The sequence below is a fragment of the Furipterus horrens genome, unplaced genomic scaffold (genome assembly GCF_987537825.1).
Source record: "Furipterus horrens unplaced genomic scaffold, mFurHor1.1.pri manual_scaffold_6, whole genome shotgun sequence".
Lineage (NCBI taxonomy): Eukaryota > Metazoa > Chordata > Mammalia > Chiroptera > Furipteridae > Furipterus > Furipterus horrens.
The window spans coordinates 41,870,916-41,895,332 of NW_028327176.1; the positions used below are offsets into that span (position 1 = coordinate 41,870,916).

The 24,417-nt window shown below is 39.9% G+C and overlaps 1 protein-coding gene, 1 long non-coding RNA gene and 1 other non-coding gene across 3 annotated transcripts in view; 2 read left to right on the plus strand and 1 right to left on the minus strand.

Annotated features, from left to right (window-relative positions):
* The first annotated feature begins 2,333 nt into the window (after positions 1-2,333).
* Positions 2,334-20,046, plus strand: LOC150006011 (uncharacterized). The gene is made up of 4 exons (XR_016511719.1): positions 2,334-2,444; positions 6,607-6,642; positions 11,357-11,509; positions 19,593-20,046. It is a non-coding gene; the product is annotated as an uncharacterized LOC150006011 (long non-coding RNA).
* Positions 11,355-11,517, minus strand: LOC150006012 (U1 spliceosomal RNA). The gene has a single exon (XR_016512065.1). It is a non-coding gene; the product is annotated as a U1 spliceosomal RNA (small nuclear RNA).
* A 3,806-nt stretch (positions 20,047-23,852) lies between the features above and the next one.
* The window catches only part of PAPOLG (poly(A) polymerase gamma), a 31,711-nt gene continuing 31,146 nt past the window's right edge, over positions 23,853-24,417 (plus strand). The window contains exon 1 of the mRNA XM_090281343.1: positions 23,853-24,063. Coding sequence (XP_090137469.1) covers positions 24,047-24,063 — 17 coding nt within the window. The 5' untranslated portion in view covers positions 23,853-24,046. The remainder of the gene's footprint in view (positions 24,064-24,417) is intronic.

The window sequence follows — 24,417 nt, forward strand, 5'->3', positions numbered from 1 at the left end:
TTTCTCCACCAACTCAATCCCCACTGGTTTTTTCAGCCACAAGTTGTGGGACTTATATTCTGGGCACTGGAAGCCTGGGCTGCGGGGCCTGGTGAGGGGCTAGGATTCCTTGCTCCTGAGATATCCCTCCTGAATTTTTACCCACCACACGTGAATGTCAGATGAACCCATTCTGCATCGCTGCCCCTCCTACCCATCTTGATGGATGTGGTTTCTTTAATTCCATAGTTGTCACACTTCAATTCAACTCAATTTCTGACAGTTCTGGTTGATGGTTGCTCTTTATTTGAGTTGTAATTTTGATGTGGTTGTTCTAAAAGGCAAGCCACACTGCCATCTTCTAGAATATGTTTTCTAAGATGAGTTAGCATTCTCTTCCCATAAACAGCCTAAGGAGACCTCTGAAAATGGTTTGTTATTCACTTGACCCAGAAAACCCCCCAAAATCAATACATCCGAATCTTTGTCTTTAAGAACATCATGGGTATGCATATCTGAAAATCCACTATACCTAAAGGATGTCACTTTACAGATGTAACGTGTGCCATTCTGTTGTTACAATGGTGGAGTTGGTAGGTGTGCCCAGGCCAAACAGTGGGGCTGGACACATGGTTGGAGGCCCCGAAAAAGGGCTGAATTTTTGCCACACATGCTTAAAATGCAGAGAGTAGTGATGAACTTAAGGGCTTAGATGTTGCTTCTCTGGTCATTGAAAACATCCAAGTGAACAAAGCTCCCAAGATGTGGTGCAGAACTTACAGAGCTCATGGGTGGATTAACCCATACATGAGCTCTGCCTGACACATCGAGAAGATCCTACTGGAAAAGAGCAGATTGTTCATAAAGCAGAAGAGGAGGTTGCACAGAAGAAACTGATATTCCAGAAAAAAAACTAAACAAAAAGTTATTATCATAAAAAATGCTAATAAAAGTAAAAATAAAATAAGTGAACATTCTCAATGTAATTTTGAGTACATTTTCCTTATGTGTTTTATTAGTGAAAACTCTACCTGTTGGATGAAATATGTATACATGTATATACATTATTGCAAGAGTAAAATGCTACAGTAACCAATGATGACTGTGAAGCTAACAATTTTATATGTAAAATCAGTTTAAAACTTTTAAACTGTTAAATAAACAGGGAAATAGATTTGTACTTAATATGAAGATTTAGAAAGAGTGCAGAAGCTGGATAAATTTATGAAGAATTTTATATTATTTTTGAGCCAATATATTTATAAAATTTATTGAATAATATAATGCAGAATAAAAAGCATTATATAATTCTAATATTTGCAGAAATATTTGGTGTACTATCCTGTATTCATAACACATAACCAGTAAGAACTGTGTTAAAGTTTTTTTATGGTTTATGCTATTACAGCTGTCCCACTTTTCCCCCCTTTCTCCCTCTCCACCCAGCCCACCCCCAACTTACATCATCATCAATCCCTTCACCATTGTCCATGTCCATGGGTCCTTCATATATGTTCTTTGACTAATACCTTCACCTTCTTTCGATTAGTCCCCCACTTTCCCCATCCCCTCTTACAGCTGTCAGTCTCTCCCATAATTTTATGCCTCTGGTTCTATTTTGCTCATTGGCTTATTTTGTTCATTAGATTCCTCTTATACATGAGATCATATGGTATTTATCTTTCACCAACTGGCTTATTTCACTTAATAATCTCCACTTCCATATATGCTGTTGCAAAACATAGGAATTCCTTCTTTCTTTCTACTGTGTAGCATTCCACTGTGTAAATGTACCACAGTTGTTTTTTTTATCCATTCATCTACTAATGGGCACTTAGGCTGTTTCCATATCTTGTCTATTATAAATGCTGCTATGAACATGTGGGTGCATATATTCTTTTGAACTTATGTTTTAGTATTCTTTAGGTATATCCCCAGCAGTGGAACCTCTGGGTCAAAAGGCAGTTCCATTTTTAGTTTTTTGAGGAAATTCCATACTGTTTTCCACAGTGGCTGCACCAGCCTGCATTCCCACTAACAATGCACTAGGGTTCCCTTTTCTCCACATTCTCACCAGGACTTGTTCTTCGTTGATTTATTTATGATAGCCATTTTGACTGGTGTAAGGTGGTATCTCATTGTGGTTTTAATTTGCACCTCTCTGATGGCTAGTGATGTTCAGCATTTTTCATATGTCTACGGGCCATCTGTATGTCTTCCTGGTGTTGAATCATATGAGTTCTTTATATATTTTGGAGATAAAACCTTTATCTGACTTATCGTTGGCAAATATGTTCTTCCATGTGTTAAAGTTTTAATTATTTAATTCCTTTTTAGCCATGAGACTTTCAAGAAAAAAAATACTTATTTGGGTGTTCTTTACATCTTATAAACATGAAATCACAGCATATGTCAACTTTGCCACTTCAAAATTTTACTCCTGTATCAAGTACCATAATAGCCAGGTAAGGTTTCATATCTTTCTTTTTTTTTTTTTTTTTTAAATGATTTAATGTGTTTTATTGATTAAATTATTACATTTGTGCCAATTTCCCTTCCCTCTGCTCCCCTCCAGCCGGTGGCCCCCCTCCCTCCAGTTGTCCTCCCCTTTTAGATTATGTCCATTAGTTGTGCATACAGTTCCTCCCAACCTCTCTCCGTCTATTCCATTCCCTCCTACCTTGATCCCCAATTCCTATATCATCTCCCTCCCTTTCCCCATTCCCCCTCCCTGTTGACCTCCCCCCAATATGTTTCCCGTACCCACAGTTCCTCTTTCCCTCTCGTTGCCTATTTAGTTTGCCTTTGTTTCATCTCCCTAGCTTCTGTTTTTTTTTTTTTTTAAACCAGTCCCTTTAACATCTCATATAACAGTGGTTTGGATCTAATGAACTCTTTCAGTTTTATTTTGTCCTGGAAACACTTTCTCTGTCCTTCTATTCTGAATGACAATTTCGCTGGATAGAGTATTCGTGGTTGTAGGTTTTGGATTTTCATTACTTTGAATATTTCTTGCCAGTCTCTTCTTGCCTGTAGGGTTTCCCTTGAGAAGTCAGCTGATAGTCTAATTGGGACCCCTTTGTACATAATTCTTTTCTTCTCTCTTGCTGCTTTTAAGATTCTCTCTTTATCTTTAATTTTTGACATTTTGATTATAATGTGTCTTGGAGTGGTTCTCCCTGGGTCCAGTCTCTTGGGAACTCTCCTTGCTTCCTGGACCTGCAGGTCTATTCCCTTTCCCAAGTCTGGGAAGTTCTCCTTTATTATATTTTCACTCAATTTTTCAAGTTCTAGTTCATCTTCCTCATTCTCTGGCAAACCAATGATTCTTATGTTGGGCCTTTTATAGCTGTCCCAGAGGTTTCTGATCCTTTCGTTGTTGCTTCCCATTTCCTCTCTCTGCATTGGTTGACTGCTTGTTCCTTCTCCATATTCCAGTTTGTTGAAATGAACTCTGGATTTTATTTCCTTTCCTTCTATCTCGTATGCGGTTTTGTTCCTTTCGTTATGAAAGTTTTTCGCTTCTTTCATATCTTTTTCCTGCTCTTTTGTGAATTCTGTAAGCCACCTGATAACAATGGCCCAGAACTGAGCCTCTGACAGGTTTCTTATCTGTTCATCTGTCAGGTTCTCTATCTGCTGCCTGGTGAGTTGTGTTACCGGTATTTCTAAAGTTGCCTGCCTCATTTTGACAGATGCTTTTTGTTTTCTTGGGCTGGCTGTGGGGGCAGTGCCTGTGTACTCGTCACAAATTAGCGACCGGCGCCTGCTTGTCCGCGACCTATTTCGCAGCCCTGTGGTGCTTTCTTTGGGGGCGGGGGTCCAAGATGGATTCACACAGTTATTCAGCTAGGAGACCGGGATCCGTCCTCCCGCCCCCCTGGGCTTCACTGTTCAAGGCGATGCGGCGGCCGCTCTCCCCAGCTCCGGAGTCGCGCACCGCCAGGGACTTGGCCACCGGGACTCCTCGCCGGGGTCGCGCACCGCCAGGGGCTTGCGTAGCCGCTCTCCCCAGCTCCGGAGTCGCGCACCGCCAGGGGCTTGGCCACCGGGACTCCTCGCCCCCCGCTGCTCCGGGTGCGACCGCAAACAGCACTGCCCACTTTAACTCTTACCTGCCCAAATGGCACCGTTGGTTTATAACTTCATATGTTGGACTTCCATGTAGTTTTATTTTCTGGAATTTCTAGTTATCCTTTGTTTTGAAGTAGTTGTATTCCTCTATAGTTGTAGAGGGAGACCTAGCGTGTCCGTCTAAGCCTCCATCTTGGCCGGAAGTCTCATATCTTTCTTATAGAGTCCATTAAATATGATGTCATAAACTTAATGTGAAAGAGGATTATGTAAAGATTTCCTTTTACTTTTGCACATTTATTAAGGTTATCTTGACAAATCCTTTATTCTTGGCTAAATTTTAAAAGTTGCCTGTGGTCAACTGGCTTGATACAAAAATAAAAACCAGAAATCCTGAGTCTCATTCCTAGCTCTAATTTTACACAGAGCACTTAATTTCTTCAATGCTTGCTTTTTCATTTACAAAGTGGGACTAATAATTCTAGTCTGCAAAGTACTTTCCTCAGGAGAGGGTCATAATTTGAATGCAATTAATTGCAATTGCTTCTAATTTTTCAAACATAAAATTCTACTGATGTTCACCTAATAGTAGAAACACAATGTCTCAAACTAATTGTTTCATAAAAGTGATTATTATTAAAGCCATCAATTAATTTTGAGGTAGCTTTATGAAATGGAGATTAAATTGGAACTAACTCAGATAAAAATAATATTCTTTAACATTAGCCATAATAACAGTTTGGCCTTACCTCAACAGGAAGGTTGTGCAACATGAGGAGGGTGGGGAAGAGGTAAAACACAAAAAGTCATTTCCTTCATAACACTCCACAGTTTCAATAATTATTGGTATCCACTCCTGTAAGTTTTCTCTGAAAGCAGCAAACAGAAATATACATAGTCCCAGCACAAAATTAATGAACTCATGACAAGAATACCCTGGACATAATAAGAGATTCTACATTGGGGTGTTAGTGTCAGACTTTAATGTTGCAGATCAGCCTTGGAGACATACCTCAATCTAAATAGGGGCTATCAGGGCTTTCAGGTAGACACTGGTCTCCTCATTGTTAAGCCCCTTACCACACCTCTTCAGAGTATCTTTTACGTTCTTCTTTAGAAGACCAGGGAAACTGAAGGGGAAAAAATACCGTATTTTTTGCTCCACAAGATGCACTTTTTTCCCTAAAAAAGTTGGGGGGGGGAATGTCTGTGCGTCTTATGGAGCAAATACTGCATCACAGACTGTGATGTGTATTACCTGACCTATCAGCGGTGGTGACAGCTGTTAGAAGAGGAAGCAGTGGGCCCATGCAAAACCCCTGGGGGTGCTTAAATGTCCCACGTCACTGCTGAATCTCAGGGTGTCTGGTCAGTATGAAGATAGCGAAGAAAGTGATATCAGTGATTGTGAGCAACTGAGCTTCATAAATTCTGACACTAGCGATGATGAGTTCTTGGAGTTCCCAGAAAACTAGAAGAGTACTTGAACCTTAAAGTCTCTCCTCGTTTGTTAATGACAATGATAATTCTTAATACCGCTGTTGACTGCTGTTCACTTTACATGGTTGAAATATTATTCTGTTATATTTTTTTAAATATTTTAGTACACAATTTGGTTCAGAATATTTTTTTTCTTGTTTTCCTTCTCTAAACCTAGGTGTGTCTTCTAGTCAGGTGCATCTTATAGTGCGAAAAATACAGTAGTTCATGTATTTATCACAGAGAAATAATTAGTTTTACAGTACAGTAATTTTTTAATGTTATTCCCTCTTTCTATTTTAATGTGTATTTAGGTTAAACACAGACTCATATAATGATAATAGCCATAAAATCATGCACTATGCCTATAGTATTAGAAATGGAAGAAGCTAATGCTTAGAACACACCCAAGTAAAATTCTACAGTCCCTGTGCAGAGTTTGAGGAGACATAGGTCATAAAATCATTTTATTTTTAAAAAATTTATTGAAGTGTACAGAAAGTACACAACTCCTAAGTAAGGTGGGTAAATACTAAAAAGCGAACACATCCATATAGCCAACATGAGGTCAAGAAATAGTAATCCATGAAAAAAACTAATTCAGGGTAAAAATAAGTCAAAGTAATGGTTAACATTGGGAGTTATCATCTAGGATGGGACACACCTGCTGGGATGTCCAAAATGTTCCACATCTTGATCTGAGCAGTTATTATGATAAGTTAAGTATTTAAATATCACCTGGCACTTTCAAGATCCATGCATTTTCTCTACTTGTTATAATTCAATAAAAAATAAAAATTTTTAAAGGATTGGTTTTGCCTGTTTTTGAACTGTATGTAAATTGAATCTATCACATGTTCTTTTGTATCTTGCTCAATGTTATGTTTCAGAAATTCATTCATGTGGTTGAATATAGTTGCAGTTCATTCATTTTTATTGTCAATAGTGTTCAATTGTATGAATATGCCACAGTTTATTTATCCATTCTATTTTTGGGTTATATCTAGTTTGAAACTATTATAAATACTATTTCTGTACTTATACTTTGATATATATGTGTACACATTTCTGCAGGGCATATATTTAGGAGTGAAACTGCTGGATCTTAAGGTATGTATATGTTCAACTGGATATACTGCTAAACAGTTTTTTTTCAATACAGTCATACCAATTTACACCTCCACCATCAATATATGAGAATTCTCACTAGTTCCACATCCTCACCAATAATTGGTATTGTCAGTCTTCGTAATTTTGTCATTCTGGTATACTGAATTTTATTTTTGTTTTCATTTCAATTTCCTTGATTACTAATGAGTTTGAGTACTTTTTCATCTGTTAATCATTTTATAAAATTTCTTCATATATTTTGCTCATTTTAAAATAGTTTGTCTTTATTTGTCTCACTGATTTGAAAGAGTTCTTTATATATTCTGGGTATAAATCCTATGGCTTGTCCTTTCACTCTCTTAAGGGCATCTTTTGGTGAACAGATGTTGTTAATGATAGTTTGAGCCAACTTACCAATTTTTCCTTCATGGTTAGTGTACTTTTGATGTTCTGTGTATGAAATCTTTCTCATCATAATCATGAAATTGTTTCCTATGTTACTTTTAGAAGCTTCATACATTTAGATCGACAATGTCTTGGAATTTAATTTTCTATATGATATGATGCAGGGGTCAGGCTTCATTTTTTCACGTAGATATCCAATTGTACCAGCACTATTTATTGGAAATACCATCTTTCCCCACTGCTCTTAAATGTCACTTTTGTCATAAATCAAATGTCCATGTCTGTATCTATTGCCAGTCACTCTATTCTGTCCAAGTAGTCTTTATATCTATTCTTGCATGATACTATGCTGTCTTAACTGTAGCTTTATAATAAATTTTGATACTCAGCAGCAAGTCCTTCTACTTTGATCTTCTTTTTCACAATTGTCTTAACTATTTTTGGCTTTTTGCATTTTTATATAAATTTTTTAATCATCTTGTCAAAACCACCAAAATATGAAAACAGAAAGCTTGCTAAGATTTTTATTAGGGCTCCATAAATATTAAGGCCAATTAAAGGAGAATTGTACATGAACATGGTACTTTCCTCCCTTTATACACTTGAGAGTACATTGCAGACATGATTCCATTTTACCTCTACATAGTTCAATCTGTATTTTGTAGAAGCAATGATATTTCTTACATACAGCAGTACACATATCAAAATCCAGAAATTAACACTGGTGTAATATTATTATATAATCTGCATGCCTTATTTGAATTTCATCAATTCTTTCACTAATATTGCCTTGGCAAAAAAAAAAAAAAAGTTTTGTTTTTGTTTTGTTTTGTTTTGTTTTCTGGTCCAAGATCCAATCCAGGACCATGTATTGCATTTAATTGTCATGTCTCTTTAGTCTTCTTTAATCTGGAACAATTCCTCTGTCTTTCTTTGTTTTGATTTTTTTTTTTTTTTAAGAATGCAGGCCAACTTGTAGAATATCTTTGATTTAAGTTTGTCTGATATTTCTTCATTAGATTAGGTTATGCATTTCAAACAAACAAACAAAAAAACATGAAAGTGACATTGTCTCTTTCTTGGTGCACTATATCAAGAGGTATAAAATACCCATTTTTCCTTTGCTGTTAATGTTAACTTTGCTCACTTGTTTAAGGTAGTATCTGTCAGGTTTCTCAACTATAAAGTTACCTGTTTTCCCCATTTGATTTTTTTTGCAAGGGGTGGGGTTGATGCAATTTTAATGGTATTTTCTTTTTAAAGATTTTATTTATTTAATTTTAGAGAGAGGAGACAGGAGGGAAAAAGAGAGGAAGAGAAACATCAATGTGTAGGTTGCCTCTCGCATGAACGCTTAATGGTATTTTTAAACTGTCATTTTCTGATTCTTGATGGTATATTGGAATTCAGTGGATGGTAAATAGTATATTATTACCTTGTGTCCAGAAATCTTGCAAGATTCTAACGTCTTTATAATTCTTAATGCTTTAACTCTTCTAAAATTATTTTCACTCTAACAATTTATCAGAATATTAATGAATTCTTATATATACAAGTACGTCAGTTGCATATAATGACTGTTTTTTTCTTTTGTTCTAAGCCTTATACATTTTACTTTGTTCCTTGCCTTTTGTGTAGGGCAATATTAAATAAAAATGGTGATAGTGGGCATCCTTGTCTTGTTCTCAACTCCAGGGAAAAGGTTTGACGTTTTATTATTTAATATATTTGCTATAGCTCAGGTTAGGGAAGATCCTTTCTATCCATTGGAACTAGAATTTTTTTCAATCATAAATATATGTAGCATTTTACCAAATACCTTTTTCCTCTATTAAACTTATAATATTTTCCCTGTATTCTGTAAAATAGCTAATTAGATTGATTAACTTTTTAATGTTAAATCAACTTTGCATTTCTGGAGTAAACCCAAGCTAGTCAGAATATGGTCTTTGCTAGGTACTTACTGTGAAGACAAACTGCAGTTACCCTAAATGGTTAAAAAAAAATCCCTTTTCCAGACACTAGCTATGTAACAAACCACCAAAACTTAATGACTTAGAACAAGAATAGTTATTTTCATCCCTTATATTATCTATCTGTCAAAAATTCCAGAGCAATTCAGCTAGGCATTTCTGCTCAAGGTCTCTTGTGAGGTTGTAAGTCAGATTGGTTGGAGTTAGTTATTTCAAGGGCTTTCTTACTCACATCTCTGGGCCTAGGCTGGAAAGACTCTGATAGCTGGCTATTAGAACACCTTGTGGATGTTCCACAAACATAACCCTCTAACTCTGTATGGTATCTCTAGCATGGTATCTTCAGGATAGCAGGACTTCTTACATAGCAGCTCAGGGTTCCAAAGGCATGTGTCCTGAAAGAGAAGCAGGGGTAAGCTGTGTTGACTTTTATAACCTAACCTTAGAAGTTACACAGCATCATTTCACCACACTATTGGTTGAAGCAATTACAAAAGCCCATTCAGTTTTAAGGGTTGGGAATATAATCCCATCTCTCTCTCTCTCTCTCTCTCTCTCTCTCTCTCTCTCTCTCTTTATGGAATTTATTGGAGTGATGCTGGTTAACAAAATTATATAGGCTTCAGGTACATAATTCTACAACAAATCATCTGTACATTGCATTGTGTGTTCACCACCCCAAGTCAAGTCTCCATCCATCTCTCAATGGAGGAGTGTTAAGTCACATCACAAGAAGAACATATGAATCAGATATATATTGGCAAGGCCATCTTTAGAAAATGCATCCTGCCACAGCAGCACCCCAGAAGTCCCACAGCCAGCTTACACAACCATTCATGTCTGCCATTATACCCAGCTCCAGCCTCTCTACATTAGGTCCCATACTTCCTCTCTTATCTCTATCCTCAGTAGCATAGCACATCTTTATTTCCTTGTCCTTCATGCCCAGACACTCACCAGAGTCCCACAAACTCACTATTAAGGCCAGTCTCTTAGATCCCCTAGAATTTTGGAGCATGAGGATAAAACCCAGTGGGGTGAAGAAATAGCTATCACATATCACCCAGGTTAGAGGTCCTAAGAAATGCCATTGTGCACTTGGGACAGCTGGACAGATCCCTGAATGCATCTTAATGCCAGTGTGCCAAGAATGAAATTCTATCCTTAATGCTTCAAACAACTCCTTAGTGAGGGCCTCCTCCTGTGTTAAGAGCTGGTAGTAACACAATGATAAAGAAAGAACTCACTATGGAAAGATGCATCTGTAACCTTGCAGAACATGATCCACAGGATAGAGGGAACATTAAAGGTTGTTAAGCCAAGAAGTACGATGATCAGGTTTGTACCTTAGAAAAATCACCGCTATCTTAAAGCAAAGCTATCCCAGTCCCTTACTGCCAGGAACATTGCATCCTCAGTGGCACTGTGTATACCAAATCTCCACTACAACGTATAAACCTCAGGGGGATTTCTTTGATATGATGTGTCTTTGAGAATCATCAAGGCCTAGCTTTTTTATGTACATTTCAGGAAACACAAACTAAAAACGTGCAATGGAATGGAATTTGCAGAAACAGAATTAGGAGTTGGAGTAGCAATGACCTCATCATCCAAATTCTGGATTATTCGTCACCACCCTATCTATGGGCTAATTAAATTCTCAAGCTATGAAAAATGGGCATAGCAATATCCTTTGTAAAATACTTTGGAAATGTCTCTGTTTTATTAAAAATGCCAGCACGCATTCAGCAATGAACTCCTATAAAGTCATTACAGAGGTGCTAAAGTATTTTCATAGTAGCCTTTTGTGGAATTCAGAGTGACAACAATTCCTGGTAGGTCTGTCTTTTCCTGCACCATAAGCGATATTGGACAAGGAAACTGTATACCTGACTGATTCAGGAAATCAAAGTAATAAAACTGTCAACAACAGCGTAGCCAAGTGATTAGAAGAAGGCTGGCTGAAAATTTAAACACCCGTTTTACTCATTAATCTCCAACTGCTAAAGACAAACAAAAAGCAAAATTAACATGATTGTAAACTAAGCACTTGTGTCCTGTGGCTACCGTGTTGGCGGCTACCGTGTTGGCCTGCTGAGAGGGAATGAGTTGATCAAAGTCAGTGAGTCCATGGAGAACTAGGGGATTAGTGCTGCTTCGCTGCTTCAGGGAGCACACAGCCAGGATCCATTACCCAGCCTGTTCCAGGAACAGGTGAATACCGTAATTAATCTTGGCTTCAATTTGGAGGGAAGCAGGAAACCTACCTGTCCAGTTAATTTAATATGTTAATCCCCCAAGCTCTGGAAAAAATGTTTGTTTGTTTGTTTATACAGCGGAGAGCGCAAACGCAGTTCCCCACTACCACAAAATATGCAGTCGAGTTTCCCACATTTGGGGAAATCACAGGGGTCAGCACATCCGGAGTGCAATGGATAAGCCTCACCCTGGGAAAACCACCCTCATGACCATGGTATCTCCCCTTCCAGGTAAATACGGAAAAAAGTTTTTAAATTGGCATAAAGATTTTTTCTGCCCTTCCTAATGTGTAGAGAAGAAATTGTTGGGAGGGGTTGCTAGGTTCCCTAACTTCAGGCAGTTAAGACACCTCCCAGGAAACCTGTTGATTGCCATCTTGCTTCGTTTGATGCATCTCAGTGCAGAGAGCAAAGGCTCTTCCAATGAAGCTAGCACGTTTTTTAATGCAAGAAAATACTCGGAGATGCAGAGGCCTTACCTACAAACATAAAGCTAGCACGTTTTTTAATGCAAGAAAATACTTGGAGATGCAGAGGCCTTACCTACAAACATAAGCCATAAAAATCCAGGTATTTGACATTGGAGTTGCTTTCAGGGGAAAACTCATCCAATCAATGGGCTCTTGAATTGTCCAGGACTTTACATATTATTCTAGATACAGAAAAATGAATAGGCATGTACCTTGCCCCTCCTTTGCACCAATTTCATTTTTTTAAGCAATAAAATGTACAAATAAAATATCTGTATCAGCAATAGAAATTTAGCATTGGAAACACTGACAATTTGTGCTAAAATTCAATGCTGAATGAACTGGGTAGCAAAATAAAGCCAAATGACAGAAGGCAATCCTTCTTCCGAGAGGAGACACAATTTATGAAAATAAGCATATGCTAGAAGGTATCCTCTGACACCCTCACATGGAGTGGTAGAGGCCAGTCCATTGCAGAGATCTGAAAGAAAAGCAGGTTGAGAGGCCTGCTAGGAATTTTAACACTTGGGTGCCCCTGCCTCTTCTACACCCTTAAAGATGGGCAGAGACCCCAGTGGGGTACAAGCTAGCCATCCAAGCATAAGGCTATAAAGAGTAAGGTCCTTTTCCCAGAGACTCTACACATTGTTAGACATGTGGCTTCACTGTGACAACCTCCCCCATTCCACTCTGCTCCTCCCCCACAGTTCTATAACAAAATATTACTACATTTGTGAAATACCATTACTGCCAGCTTTTTTTCCTCTTTATTTCATCTGGATTTGATGTCCTATTATTAAAATTTGATTGGGGACATGTCTTAGGTTAGACTGCTATAACAAGATACCAGAGGTTGGTGGCTTAAACCACAGAAATTTATTTCTCACACCCCTGGAGGCTGGCAAGTCCAATATCAGGGTGCCAGCTGATTCAGTGTCTGCTGAGAGCCTTTATCCTAGTTTGCTATAGCTGTCTTCCGGGTGTCTCCATACAAGACAGAGAACAAAGAAGAAGAAAGCTCTCTCTAAATCTTATAAAAGTACTAATCCAATTATGAGGACTCCAGCTTCACAAACTAATTACCTCCCCAAAGCCCAGCCTCCAGATTAGAATTCCAACATATGAATTGGGGTGGAGGGGTGGGGATACACAAACATGCATTCCATAATAGAATCCATATCAATTCCTGGGAACTGGACATGAAATCATTGACAGCAAATTCAACCATTCTAATGTTGTTCAAAGCAGGTAGGGAGTCCCTGCATAGTTGCCACCTATTGTGCAACAGGGCTTGGGCTGAATTCCACATGGTCGTTCAGCTTGAGTTAAGGAACAGGCTTTAATGGGGAAACTTACAAGAATATGGCTTGGCCTCAGATCTTCCCATCACCCCAGAGAAAGAGATGCTATGGCTAGGTGTTGTATTTGTTCCAGTGGAAGGAAATGTCCCTTGAGAGAGACACTTTATAGAGTAAAATTGTGAGGAAGCAGACTTGTCAGAATGTGAACAAAGAGACTATCTAGGGTCCGGGTGACTGAGTTTAGGTACCAGCTGCCAAACACCTAGGTATCCCAAGGCCCCTTAGGAAGTTGCAGCCTCCTTTTACTAGAGGCCATCCTGGGAAGTTAAGCTTGAGCACAACCTCTCCAGCTGGCAGAAAGGGAGACCTTAGTCTCTCCTGGCACTGTATGTTAGCAACCCCAGTTGTAGCTCCCAAGGTCATTTTTAGATGACCCTACCTGAAGCACATACTCTTCTAATCACTCTTTAATAAGTGTTAGTGACAACCTGCTAATGACCACTATGAATAATACCATGCTACAAAAATCTCCCTGTAAAGGAAAAGTTTTGTGTAAATGAAAGGTTGTTCAGAAATGAGAGTTTCAGTGGTGTAGTTGTATAACATTCAGACACAGATGAATAAGTCAGAGGGAAAAGGCAAAATGGAGATAGCCAAACAATTGAGGAAAATGAGGAAGAGATAATGAGATGAAGAAATATATGAGAGAGACTGCCGGTCAAGATAGCTGCATAGATAGACGTGGTTCACCTCTTTGAACAACCACATCAAAATTACAACTAAAATATAGAACAACCATCACTGAGACCCATCAGAAATCGAGTTGAATGGAACTCTGACAACTATGGAATTAAAGAAACCACACCCATCTAGACATGTAGAAGGGGCACAGATGCAAAATAGGCTGGTCTCTCATCCAGCTGTGGTGGATAAAATTCAGGACGGATATCTCAGGAGCAAGGAGTCCCAGCCCACCAGGCCCCCCAGCCCAGGCTTCCAGTGCCCGCCCGGAAGATAAGTCCCCACAACTTCTGGCTGCAAAAACCAGTGGGGATTAAATCAGTGGAAGAAATGCTAAAGCCCCAAGAAGTTCATCTTAAAGAACCCACACATAGACTCACCTACCCAGATTTAACTTCTTCTGAGCTACAGCACCAAGGTAGCAGCTTGAAAGACACCGGTAGTATACAGGGAGGAACTGAAGTGTCTGGCATCAAAGTGAGCAGAGGCCATTGTCTTTTTTCTTTTTTTTTTTTTTTTTTTTTTTCAGATTTAATGTGTTTTATTGATTAAAATATTACATTTGTGCCACTTTCCCTTCCCTCTGCTCCCCTCCACCCGGTGGCCCCCTCCCTCCAGTTGTCCCCCCCTTTTAGATTATGTCCATTAGTTGTGCATACAGTTCCTCCCAACCTCTCTCCGTCTATTCCATTCCCTCCTACCATGATCCCCAATTCCTATATCATCTCCCTCCCTCTCCCCACTCCCCCTCCCTGTTAACCTCCCCCCACTATGCTTCCCTTACCCACAGTTCCTTTTCCACTCTCGTTGCCTGTTTCGTTTGCCTTTGTTTCATCTCCCTAGCTTCTGTTTTTTAAACCAGTCCCTTTAACTTCTCATATAACAGTGGTTTGGATCTAATGAACTCTTTCAGTTTTATTTTGTCCTGGAAACACTTTCTCTGTCCTTCTATTCTGAATGACAATTTCGCTGGATAGAGTATTCGTGGTTGTAGGTTTTGGATTTTCATTACTTTGAATATTTCTTGCCAGTCCCTTCTTGCTTGTAGGGTTTCCCTTGAGAAGTCAGCTGATAGTCTAATTGGGACCCCTTTGTACATAATTCTTTTCTTCTCTCTTGCTGCTTTTAAGATTCTCTCTTTATCTTTAATTTTTGACATTTTGATTATAATGTGTCTTGGAGTGGTTCTCCCTGGGTCCAGTCTCTTGGGAACTCTCCTTGCTTCCTGGACCTGCAAGTCCCTTCCCCAAGTCTGGGAAGTTCTCCTTTATTATATTTTCACTCAATTTTTCAAGTTCTAGTTCATCTTCCTCATTCTCTGGCAAACCAATGATTCTTATGTTGGGCCTTTTATAGCTGTCCCAGAGGTTTCTGATCCTCTCATTGTTGCTTGCCATTTCCTCTCGCTGCATTGGTTGACTGCTTGTTCCTTCTCCATATTCCAGTTTGTTGAAATGAACTCTGGATTCCTCACCATCTGTCTCGTATGTGGTTTTGTTCCTTTCGTTATGAAAGTTTTTCGCTTCTTTCATATCTTTTTCCTGCTCTTTTGTGAATTCTGTAAGCCACCTGATAACAATGGCCCAGAACTGAGCCTCTGACAGGTTTCTTATCTGTTCATCTGTCAGGTTCTCTATCTGCTGCCTGGTGAGCTGCACCACCGGGATCTCTATATTTGTCTGCCACATTTTGACAGATGCGTTTTGTTTTCCTGGGCTGGCTGTCGGGGGCGGTGCCTGTGTAAGCGTCACAAATCAGCGACCTGCCCAGCCCTGTGGTGCTTTCTGTGAGGGCGGGGGTCCAAGATGGATTCACACAGTTATTCAGCTAGGAGACCGGGATCCGTCCTCCCGCCCCCCTGGGCCTCACTGTTCAAGGCGATGCTGCGGCTGCTCCCCAGCGCCGGAGTCGCACACGCCAGGGGCTTGATTGCCTCCGGGCTTTTTCGCCGCCCCGCCGCTCCGCAAACAGCTTTGCCTTCTTTAACTCTTACCTGCCCAAATGGCACCGCTGGTTTATAACTTCATATGTTGGGCTTCCGTGTAGCTTTATTTTCTGGAATTTCTAGTTATCCTTTGTTTTGAAGTAGTTGTATTCCTCTCTGGTTGTAGAGGGAGACCTAGCGTGTCCGTCTAAGCCTCCATCTTGGCCGGAAGTCGGCCATTGTCTTTTTTCTAAACCCTACCCCACAGAGCAGGCAAGCTGGTGCCATATTTGAGACTCTGTGAACCTGGCTAACACTGTTTGACCTGCCTTGGGGATTCCCAGAGACTCCACCCTACCCAACTTATGGCCCACCAAGCTACTTTTCCACATGAATGGCTGGTCTTGCCTCATGCTTCACAACTTCCTAAATACTGTCAAACAAGCAACAGCCGGCCTCAGTGAGCTCCAGGCCTGGCACTAGCAGCAGTTGGCTTCTGCTGGGAACCTCCAAGCCTAGCACAAGTAGCAGCTATCTCAGATTGCTTTATAGTTCAGGCAGGGTGGTCCCAGGCAAAACACAGGTGGGGGCTGACTTTGGTCTGCACCACCTGGGAAACCCATGGGCCAGCGCACCCAGTGGATAGCTACAGAAAATGTTGGAGCACCACCACTCTGCCTCAGCACAGTTGATCCTCCACAGAGGGAGGAGGTGAGCAGAAAGTGGTCACAGTCAGTCCTTGAAGCTGACTGGCCTGGGTAAATCCCTCCCATTGATCTGCCAAGAGCAACCAAGGCTCAACTACAAGATGAGGGTGTACTCAGCCTACACAAAGGGTGCACCTTGAGTACCCAGCTTGAGTGATAGATGAGGCTGTGCCACTGGACCCTACAGGAAACCTACTACATTAGGCCACACTACCAAAACAGAGTCAAAGCAGCTCTGTCTAATACACAGAAACAAACACAGGGAGGCTGCCATAACAAGGAGACAAAAAACATGGCCCAAAAGAACAGATCAAAACTCTAGAAAAAGAGCTAAATGAAATGGAGATAAGCAATCTATCAAATAAAGAGTTCAAAGCACTAGTTATAAGGAGGCTCAAGGAACTTAGTGAGGACCTCAGTAGCATAAAAAAGATCCAGTCAGAAATGAAGGATACACTAATTGAAATAAAGAATTTACAGGGAAACAACAGTAGCGTGGATGAAGCCAAGAATCAAATCAATGATTAGGAATATAAGGAAGTAAAAAACAACCAACCAGAAAACAAGAAGAAAAAGAATCCAAGAAAATGAGAAAAGTATAAGTAGCCTCTTGAACAACTTTAAGAGATCCAACATTCACATCATAGGTATGCCAGAAGGAGAAGAGAAAAGCAAGAAATTGGAAATCTATTTGAAAAAATGATGAAAGAAAACTTCCCTAATTTGGTGAAGGAAGAAATAGACATGCAAGTCCAGGAAGCACAGAGAGTTCCAAACAAGATGGATGCAAAGAGGACCAGTCCAAGACACATTATAGCTAAAATGCCAAAGGTTAAAGATAAAGAGAGAATCTTAAAAGCAGCAAGAGAAAAGAAGTTAGTTACCTACAGGGGAGTTCCCATAAGACTATCAGCTGATTTCTCAAAAGAAGCTTTGCAGGCTAGAAGGAATTGGCAAGAAATATTCTAAGTCATGAAAAGCAGGAATCTATAGCCAAGATTGCTCTACCCAGCAAAGCTATCATTTAGACTCAAAGGGCAGATTAAAGAGCTTCCCAGACAAGAAAACAGTAAAGGAGTTCATCATCACCAAACCATTATTATATGAAATGTTAAAGGGATTTATTTAAGAAAAAGACAAAAGTATGGACAATAAAGTGGAAAAAAAAATCTATCAACAACTGAATCTAAAAAATAAACTAAGCAAACAAGAAGAGAGACAGAATCATGAATACAGAAAGTATTTTGATGGTTGCCAGATGGGAAGGGGTTGTGGGGGAATGGATGAAGTAGTAAGGGTATTAAGAAGTACAAATACTATGTAGCAGAAAGAAAGAAGGAACTCCTGTCATTTGCGACAACATGGATGGAACTCGAGAGAATTATGCTTAGTGAAATAAGCCAGGCAAAGCAAGCAAAATACCATATGATATCACCCAGTACAGGAAACTAAAGAGCAACACAAACAAATGAACTAAATAGGCAAAGACTAGAATAGTAGTCAGTAGGGGGGAGGGGGGAGGGAGAGAAGGGGGATAAGTAAGGGAAGGGTCTAGTCAAGGAACGTATATGAATGACTCATGGACATGGACAACGGGGAGGGATATGATTGTGGGAGAAGGGATGGGCTGGGAGGGGGGAGCAATGGGGGAAAAATGGGACAACTGTAATTGAATAACCAAAAAATAAAATTAAAAAAAAAAAAAAAAGAAGTACAAATAGGTGGTTTCAGAATAGTCATGGGAATGTAAAATACATTATAGGAAATGGAGTAGCCAAAGAACTTATATGCCTGACCCATGAACATGAACAATGTGGGTGGATTGCCTGAGGGAATGCAGGGCGCTGGGTGAAAGGGGGCAAAGGAGGAAAAATCAGGACAACTTAATAGCATAAACAAAATATAATTTAAAAAAAAACTATCAGGCAACGTCCATCTTAATCTAATAAAGTGATGTTCAGGGTCAAAAATAAAACAACCCAAAATATATAAAAGAATAATATGTGAAGTAAATTCATTCAACCAATATTTATTGAACACTTGAGCTAAGTTCTAAGAACGAGCTAGTGAGCAAGACATATATGGTTCCTAGTTGTCCCACAGACAAGTAAATATAGCTCTTATAAAGCTAAGATAATAAATTTTAAAGATTTTTTTCCTGAATTACTTGCTCTAACATCTTAACACTCTCCAAAATTGCAATTCTAAAAAATAAAGGAACTGCACCGCAGAGTATAAGAGTAGGAAATCACAATTTGCCACCCCTAAGGAAATAATTAAGTAAGCCAAGAATTATCAATGAATGCTGAAACCATTAGGTGAAAGGCTGATGGAGGGCCAGATGTTCACCTGGTGCCAGAGTTACTAGCTAGTTCCAAGGTGACTGACACCACATAAACCCAGTGGTCAATCTTAATATCGGCAATAATGGGATTACCAGAGCTTCATTATGTGACTTCTGGTATAATGCACGTTTAGCCTGTACCTAATCAAGTCTTTAGATCCAATGTCCAATAACAGAAAATATGGGTTTTATTTTTTAAAATGACACTACAAAGAAGCATACAGAAAAATCCTAGGAACATTCTAGGGAACAACTGTCCTGGTCTTTGAAAGTTAATGTCATAGGAAAAATAACAAGCTGAGGAGAAACATGAAAACAAATGTCTCTTCTAGATTAAAATACACTTCAGAGACCCAACGACCAAATGCACTCATATTTCTTGATTGGATCCTAATACTGAGCAAACTTGCTGCAAAAGACATTTTGGGGACAAGTAAGCATAACTTGGGTGTGTTGATATTATTGTGGTTAAGCAGGAAAGTGTTCTTATTTAGATATGCATATCAAAATATTTAGGAGTAAAATGTCATAATATCTGTATTTACTTTAAGACTTCAACAAAATATAGATGAAACATAAAAAATGCTAATCATTAAATCTAAGTGATAGGTATATCTCTACTTTTCTGTACATTTGTAATTTTCATAATAATTACAAAAAGTATCTTTAATACCTAGCACTTCTGAGGGTTTGAGGAAATAGGCCATTCCACTCATATTATTGGTTGAACTGTAAACTGGTATAACCTTCATAGAGGACAATTTGGAATATATAAATTTTGTTTTATTTTTTATTTTTTTTAAAGATTTTATTTATTTATTTTTTAGAGAGGGGAAAGGAGGGAGAATGAGAGTGAGAGAAACATCAATTGTTGCCTCTTGTACATGCCCCAACAAGGGACCGAAACCACAACCCAGGTATGTAGCCTGAACAGGAATCAAACCAGTGACCTGCTTCGCAGGACAATGCTCAACAAACTGAGCCATACCAGTCAGGGCTAAATTTTGTTTTAAAATAAACATATACTTTGACATAAAAATCCCATCATTAAGAATCTATTCAATGACTATGACACCTCAATCCCTTTCAAAGTAGGCACGTTGAGACTTCACACAGTTTTCCCAGCATCTCTTCTGCTGTTCAAAACATGCCGCAAAATCCTTTGTTGGAATTGCCGTCAGCTGCCTTGCCTTCCTGAATCTCATTGATGGTCTGAAAAATCTCTTCCTTTTCAAAGATGATTTCAGTTTTGGAAAAAGCCCAAAGTCACAGGGCACCAAATCTGGGCTGTGGGGGCGCAGAGTCACCTGTGCACTTTGATATTTCGCCAAAAAAGTTTGCATGAGATGTGATGCATGAGTGGGTGCATTGTGAAGCTGCCAATCACCAGCTGCCCATAGCTGCGGCCGTTTCGTCATATTGCATCTATGAAGCAACGAAGAACATTGAGGCAGTACTCCTAATTAATTGTTTGGCCTGGAGGGGCATACTCATGATGGATAACACCTTCCAAATAAAAAAACACAGTTAACATGGTCTTTATCTTACTGCAGCTTTGCCTCGCCTTGCTCGGGTGTGGAGAACCAGGCGACTTCCATTGAGAAGACTGGACCTTCATTTCCAGATCATACTCATAGCTGAAGACCCATGATACATCTCCGCTTACGACCTTCTTGAGGAAATCTGGTTCATTGGTAGTGGTTTGAATTAAGTCATTAGCAACTGCAGCACGATGTTCTTTCTGCTCTGGTGACAGAAGCCAGGAAATGAATTTTGCCACAACACATTTCGTGCTAAGATCCTGTGTTAAAATATCGGAGACAGTAGTTTTTGGAATCCCCAAATTAGTTTTTAGTTCTTACACTGTTAGTCGCAGATCTTTGTTGATTGCAGCCCATACATATTCAACATTCTCAGGTGTTCTGCTTGTTGCAGGCCTTCCAGAATGTGGATCACTTTCAACAGATATTCAACCATTTTTGAAGCATTTGTGCCACACTTTTATATGCACTGCACTCATTGCATCATCCCTGAAAGCCTTCTGACCCGAATAGTTTCCGTAGAGGAATGTCCAAGCTTAATGCAAAATTTTATGCAGATTCGTTGCTCTACTCGCTTAGTCATTTTAATGTGACAGCCACGTAGTAAGCACACATGCTCACTCAACAGCATCTACCATCCCCACTAATTAGTACAGTGAAGTTGTCATTGTTTATGGGATGTACATTGCAGTTCACTCTCCTTGGCTGCCAGGTTCATGCAAACTGTTCTCATATTAAAATGGCTGGACTTTTTTCAGACAGACCTTGTATATTATATATTATCTATGACAAAAAGTACCATGTTATAAAGAACAAAGTAGGCTGCCATAAGGAAGTATCACAGACTGTGTGGGTAGCTTATACAACAGAAATTTATTTTCTCACAGTTCTGGAGGCTAGAATTCTAAAGCAAGGTTGATTTCTTCTGAGGCCTCTCTCCTTGGCTTGTAGATGACCATCTTCTCCCTATGCCTTCACATGACCTTCTGCTCTACCCATTTGTGTCCAAATTTCCTCATAAGGACACCAGTCTTATAGGAGACACACTAATGACTTCATTTAAATTAAATTATCTCTTTAAAGGCCCTATTTCCAAATAGTCACATTTTTGAGGTACTGAAAGTTAAGATTTCAATATGTCAAATTTAGGACACAATTCAGTCCATAACATTTACTGCCATGGAAAGATGTTTATGATTTTTAGGTTAAAAAAAAATCAAGGAGCAGAACATATACAGTATGATCCCTTTTTAAAAAACAATAAAAACAAACCCTCTGGTATATGCTTACATGCAGTTTGGGGTATACAGTATTCCCTCTCTATATCGCGGCCTCACTGTATCACAGGATTCTTTAAATATTATATTTAATTATTTTTTGTGGATTTTTCACTATATCGCGGGACTTTGTGCTACTGTATACGTATGTTGTTAAAGTTACGTAGGTTTGAGTGTAGAATATGTTTAAGAACATAAGTAGTGTTTATAAAAGTGTGGAAAAGGTTAATAAGGGAGTGGGAAAGGTTAATAAGGGACTGGGAACAGTTTATAAGTGTGTGGGAAGGGTTTATAAAGCCTTAAAATATATATAAATACTAAAATAAATGTAAGGTTCCTACTTTGCGAATTTTCACCTATCGCGGGGGTGGGGGGGTCTAGAACGTAACACCCGTGATAAGTGAGGGAATACTGTATTGAAAACATTCAGGAAGGCTAGATACCCAATCTAAAACAGTGGGGGGACAGATTTCCACTTTTTTTTTTTTTTTTTTTTTTTTTTACAAGCATGGGTTACTTTAGTAATTGGAAAATTGTAGCTAAAAAAAAAAAAAAATACGGCTACAATGTCAACAACCACTCCCCCCCCCCATAAAAGGAAAATATGTTCTTCCTTGAAAGAAAGTGTCCTTATTGAAATGGGGGTTGGGGACTGGCATTTTACCACAGGCAGATTAACAAATAGAAGAGAATTGAGAAGAAAAACAACTAAAAAAAAAAAAAAAATACCTTGACACCATCTTAAACATTGGGGAGGGAGAGACACAGGACATCTAAGACTGTCTTTGTCTGCCAGTTCAGAAGAATGAGTGACTCAGGGTAAAAAACTAAGTGTTAGAAAATAAAATGATATTTTTTGAGATTCATAAGTTTATACATACTTTTCTCATTTAATTCTCTTGCAATCCAATTATCTTCATTTTACAGATGAGGAAACGGCTTTTTAAAGTTAATTTTCTTGAGGGCACGCAACTAACTAGTACGGTAGCAAAACTAGAACTCAAATTTGGGTCTCCCTCATCCTGAAGCCCATGCTAACTACTACTCTGTGCTGCCTGGAATAGGTTTTGCTTTCTCCCTATCACCTGCACCCAATCCCTACTCCCAAATCTTGCTAATTTAGGCAGCATCCCCTCCCCCAAGTTTAGGTGGCTCTCTTTAGCCCTCCCTAAATCCCCTGATTCCATATGTATCACAGACTATAAGGTAGTCAGTCTAGTGATCTCTGTATGTCATTTTTCTCCTCCACTGGACTGTGAACTCTTGAGAGCAGCAATTAAGTATGGCGCGTGCCTGACATAGTAGGTGTTTTAGTTCTCTGCAACAGAAAAATGTCACTTATATTTGATTGTTTCCTTACTAAACTCTGAACTTCATAAGGTCAAAGAATACATCCGGTTTTTCGCACCATTAAATCACTGGAGCCTAATACATGCTGGCACAGACTAGACTTTCAATATTCTTGAATAAGTGAATAATTCTATAAGTTATTTCCTTTATTTACTGTGACTGAGTCACATTCCGAGAAAAAGCAGCTCCTTGACATCCTTTTTCTTGTAATGATTTAGTATTTTACATTACTTCTACACTTCAACATTTAAAAATCCGTCATTATTTTCCCGTTTTCATCCTTACACTCACATAGAACATGATATCCACTATTTGGGAGTGTGAGATTTTGATTCTGCCATACATTTATCTTCCCATTGCAAACTGCTAGCGACTCCCTTCAAACTCCCTCACTTAACCGCCAGAATGTCCTGTAGGACCTGAATGGGAAGCGGGGGGAGGTACTTAAGTAAACTAAAATTAGAGTCCGTTTACTAGCTTGCTTTTCCCTGGGATAACTGTAAAGTTACACGTTCCTAATTGTTAACCTCTCGTGACAGAATCTCCTCAACGAGTAGATTGATGACGTATGACTACGACTAAAGATATGGAATAACAGAAATTAAAAGAGTATTTGCTAAGCAAAGTTCTGATCTTTTAAAAAATATATGATACAAACTCATTAGAGAAACAAGGAAAACATTCTAAATTACCTTCCAAGCAGTTCGCCTGGATTAAGTTCCACAGACAAAGAAGCGGAGCAAACGCTCTTTCCAACTACCGTTTGCAGCCAAAGCCCGCGCCCCTGTGGGCGGGGCCCGGAGCCTCCCGCGACCTAAAGGAGGGGGCGGGATCGGGGGCGTGGCCCAGGCTTCCAGAGGCGGGGCCTCGCGGGCGAGGGGCAGGCTGGGAAGCGCCGCCATATTGGCGTCGGCCGCGCTGTATTGTCATAAATAGAGCCGGTTATGTGGTGTTTTCACTACTCGGTTGGCTGCCTTGGCCGTAGTGAGTGAGGAAGTGAGCGAGCGAGCGAGTTACAAGCGACCGGAGGAAAGTGGACGGGGGAGGGAGAGAAGAGCAAGAACGAGACTCCAGAGCGGGAGACATTCTCCAGTGAGGGAGACGCAGGAAGCGATGAAAGAGACCTCTGCGTAAGTGGTGGGGGGCGGCGGTTGGGGGTGAGGCGCTGACGGGGGGGCTAAGGTGGTCGGCCCGGGACTCCGTTTCCGTGTTCTGTCCGGAGCTCGCCCGAGTGGTCTCTTTCCCCGCTCCGGTCCGGTCGGAAAGGGTACCTCCCCTGCACCCGGTGGCTCACCTGGCTACCCCCTCTTAGTCGGGGACTCCAGGAGTGGCCATCTGTCCTCGGCTGTCCCGCCTCCGGGGACGCCCCTGGACGAGGATGCAACGGGAGATGCGAGTGTGTCCGTGAGGAGAAATTGTTGGTCGCTCTCTTGCCCCCAGCACTGTCTGAACCGGTCTCTTCTGCCTGCATTGGCGCAAATACC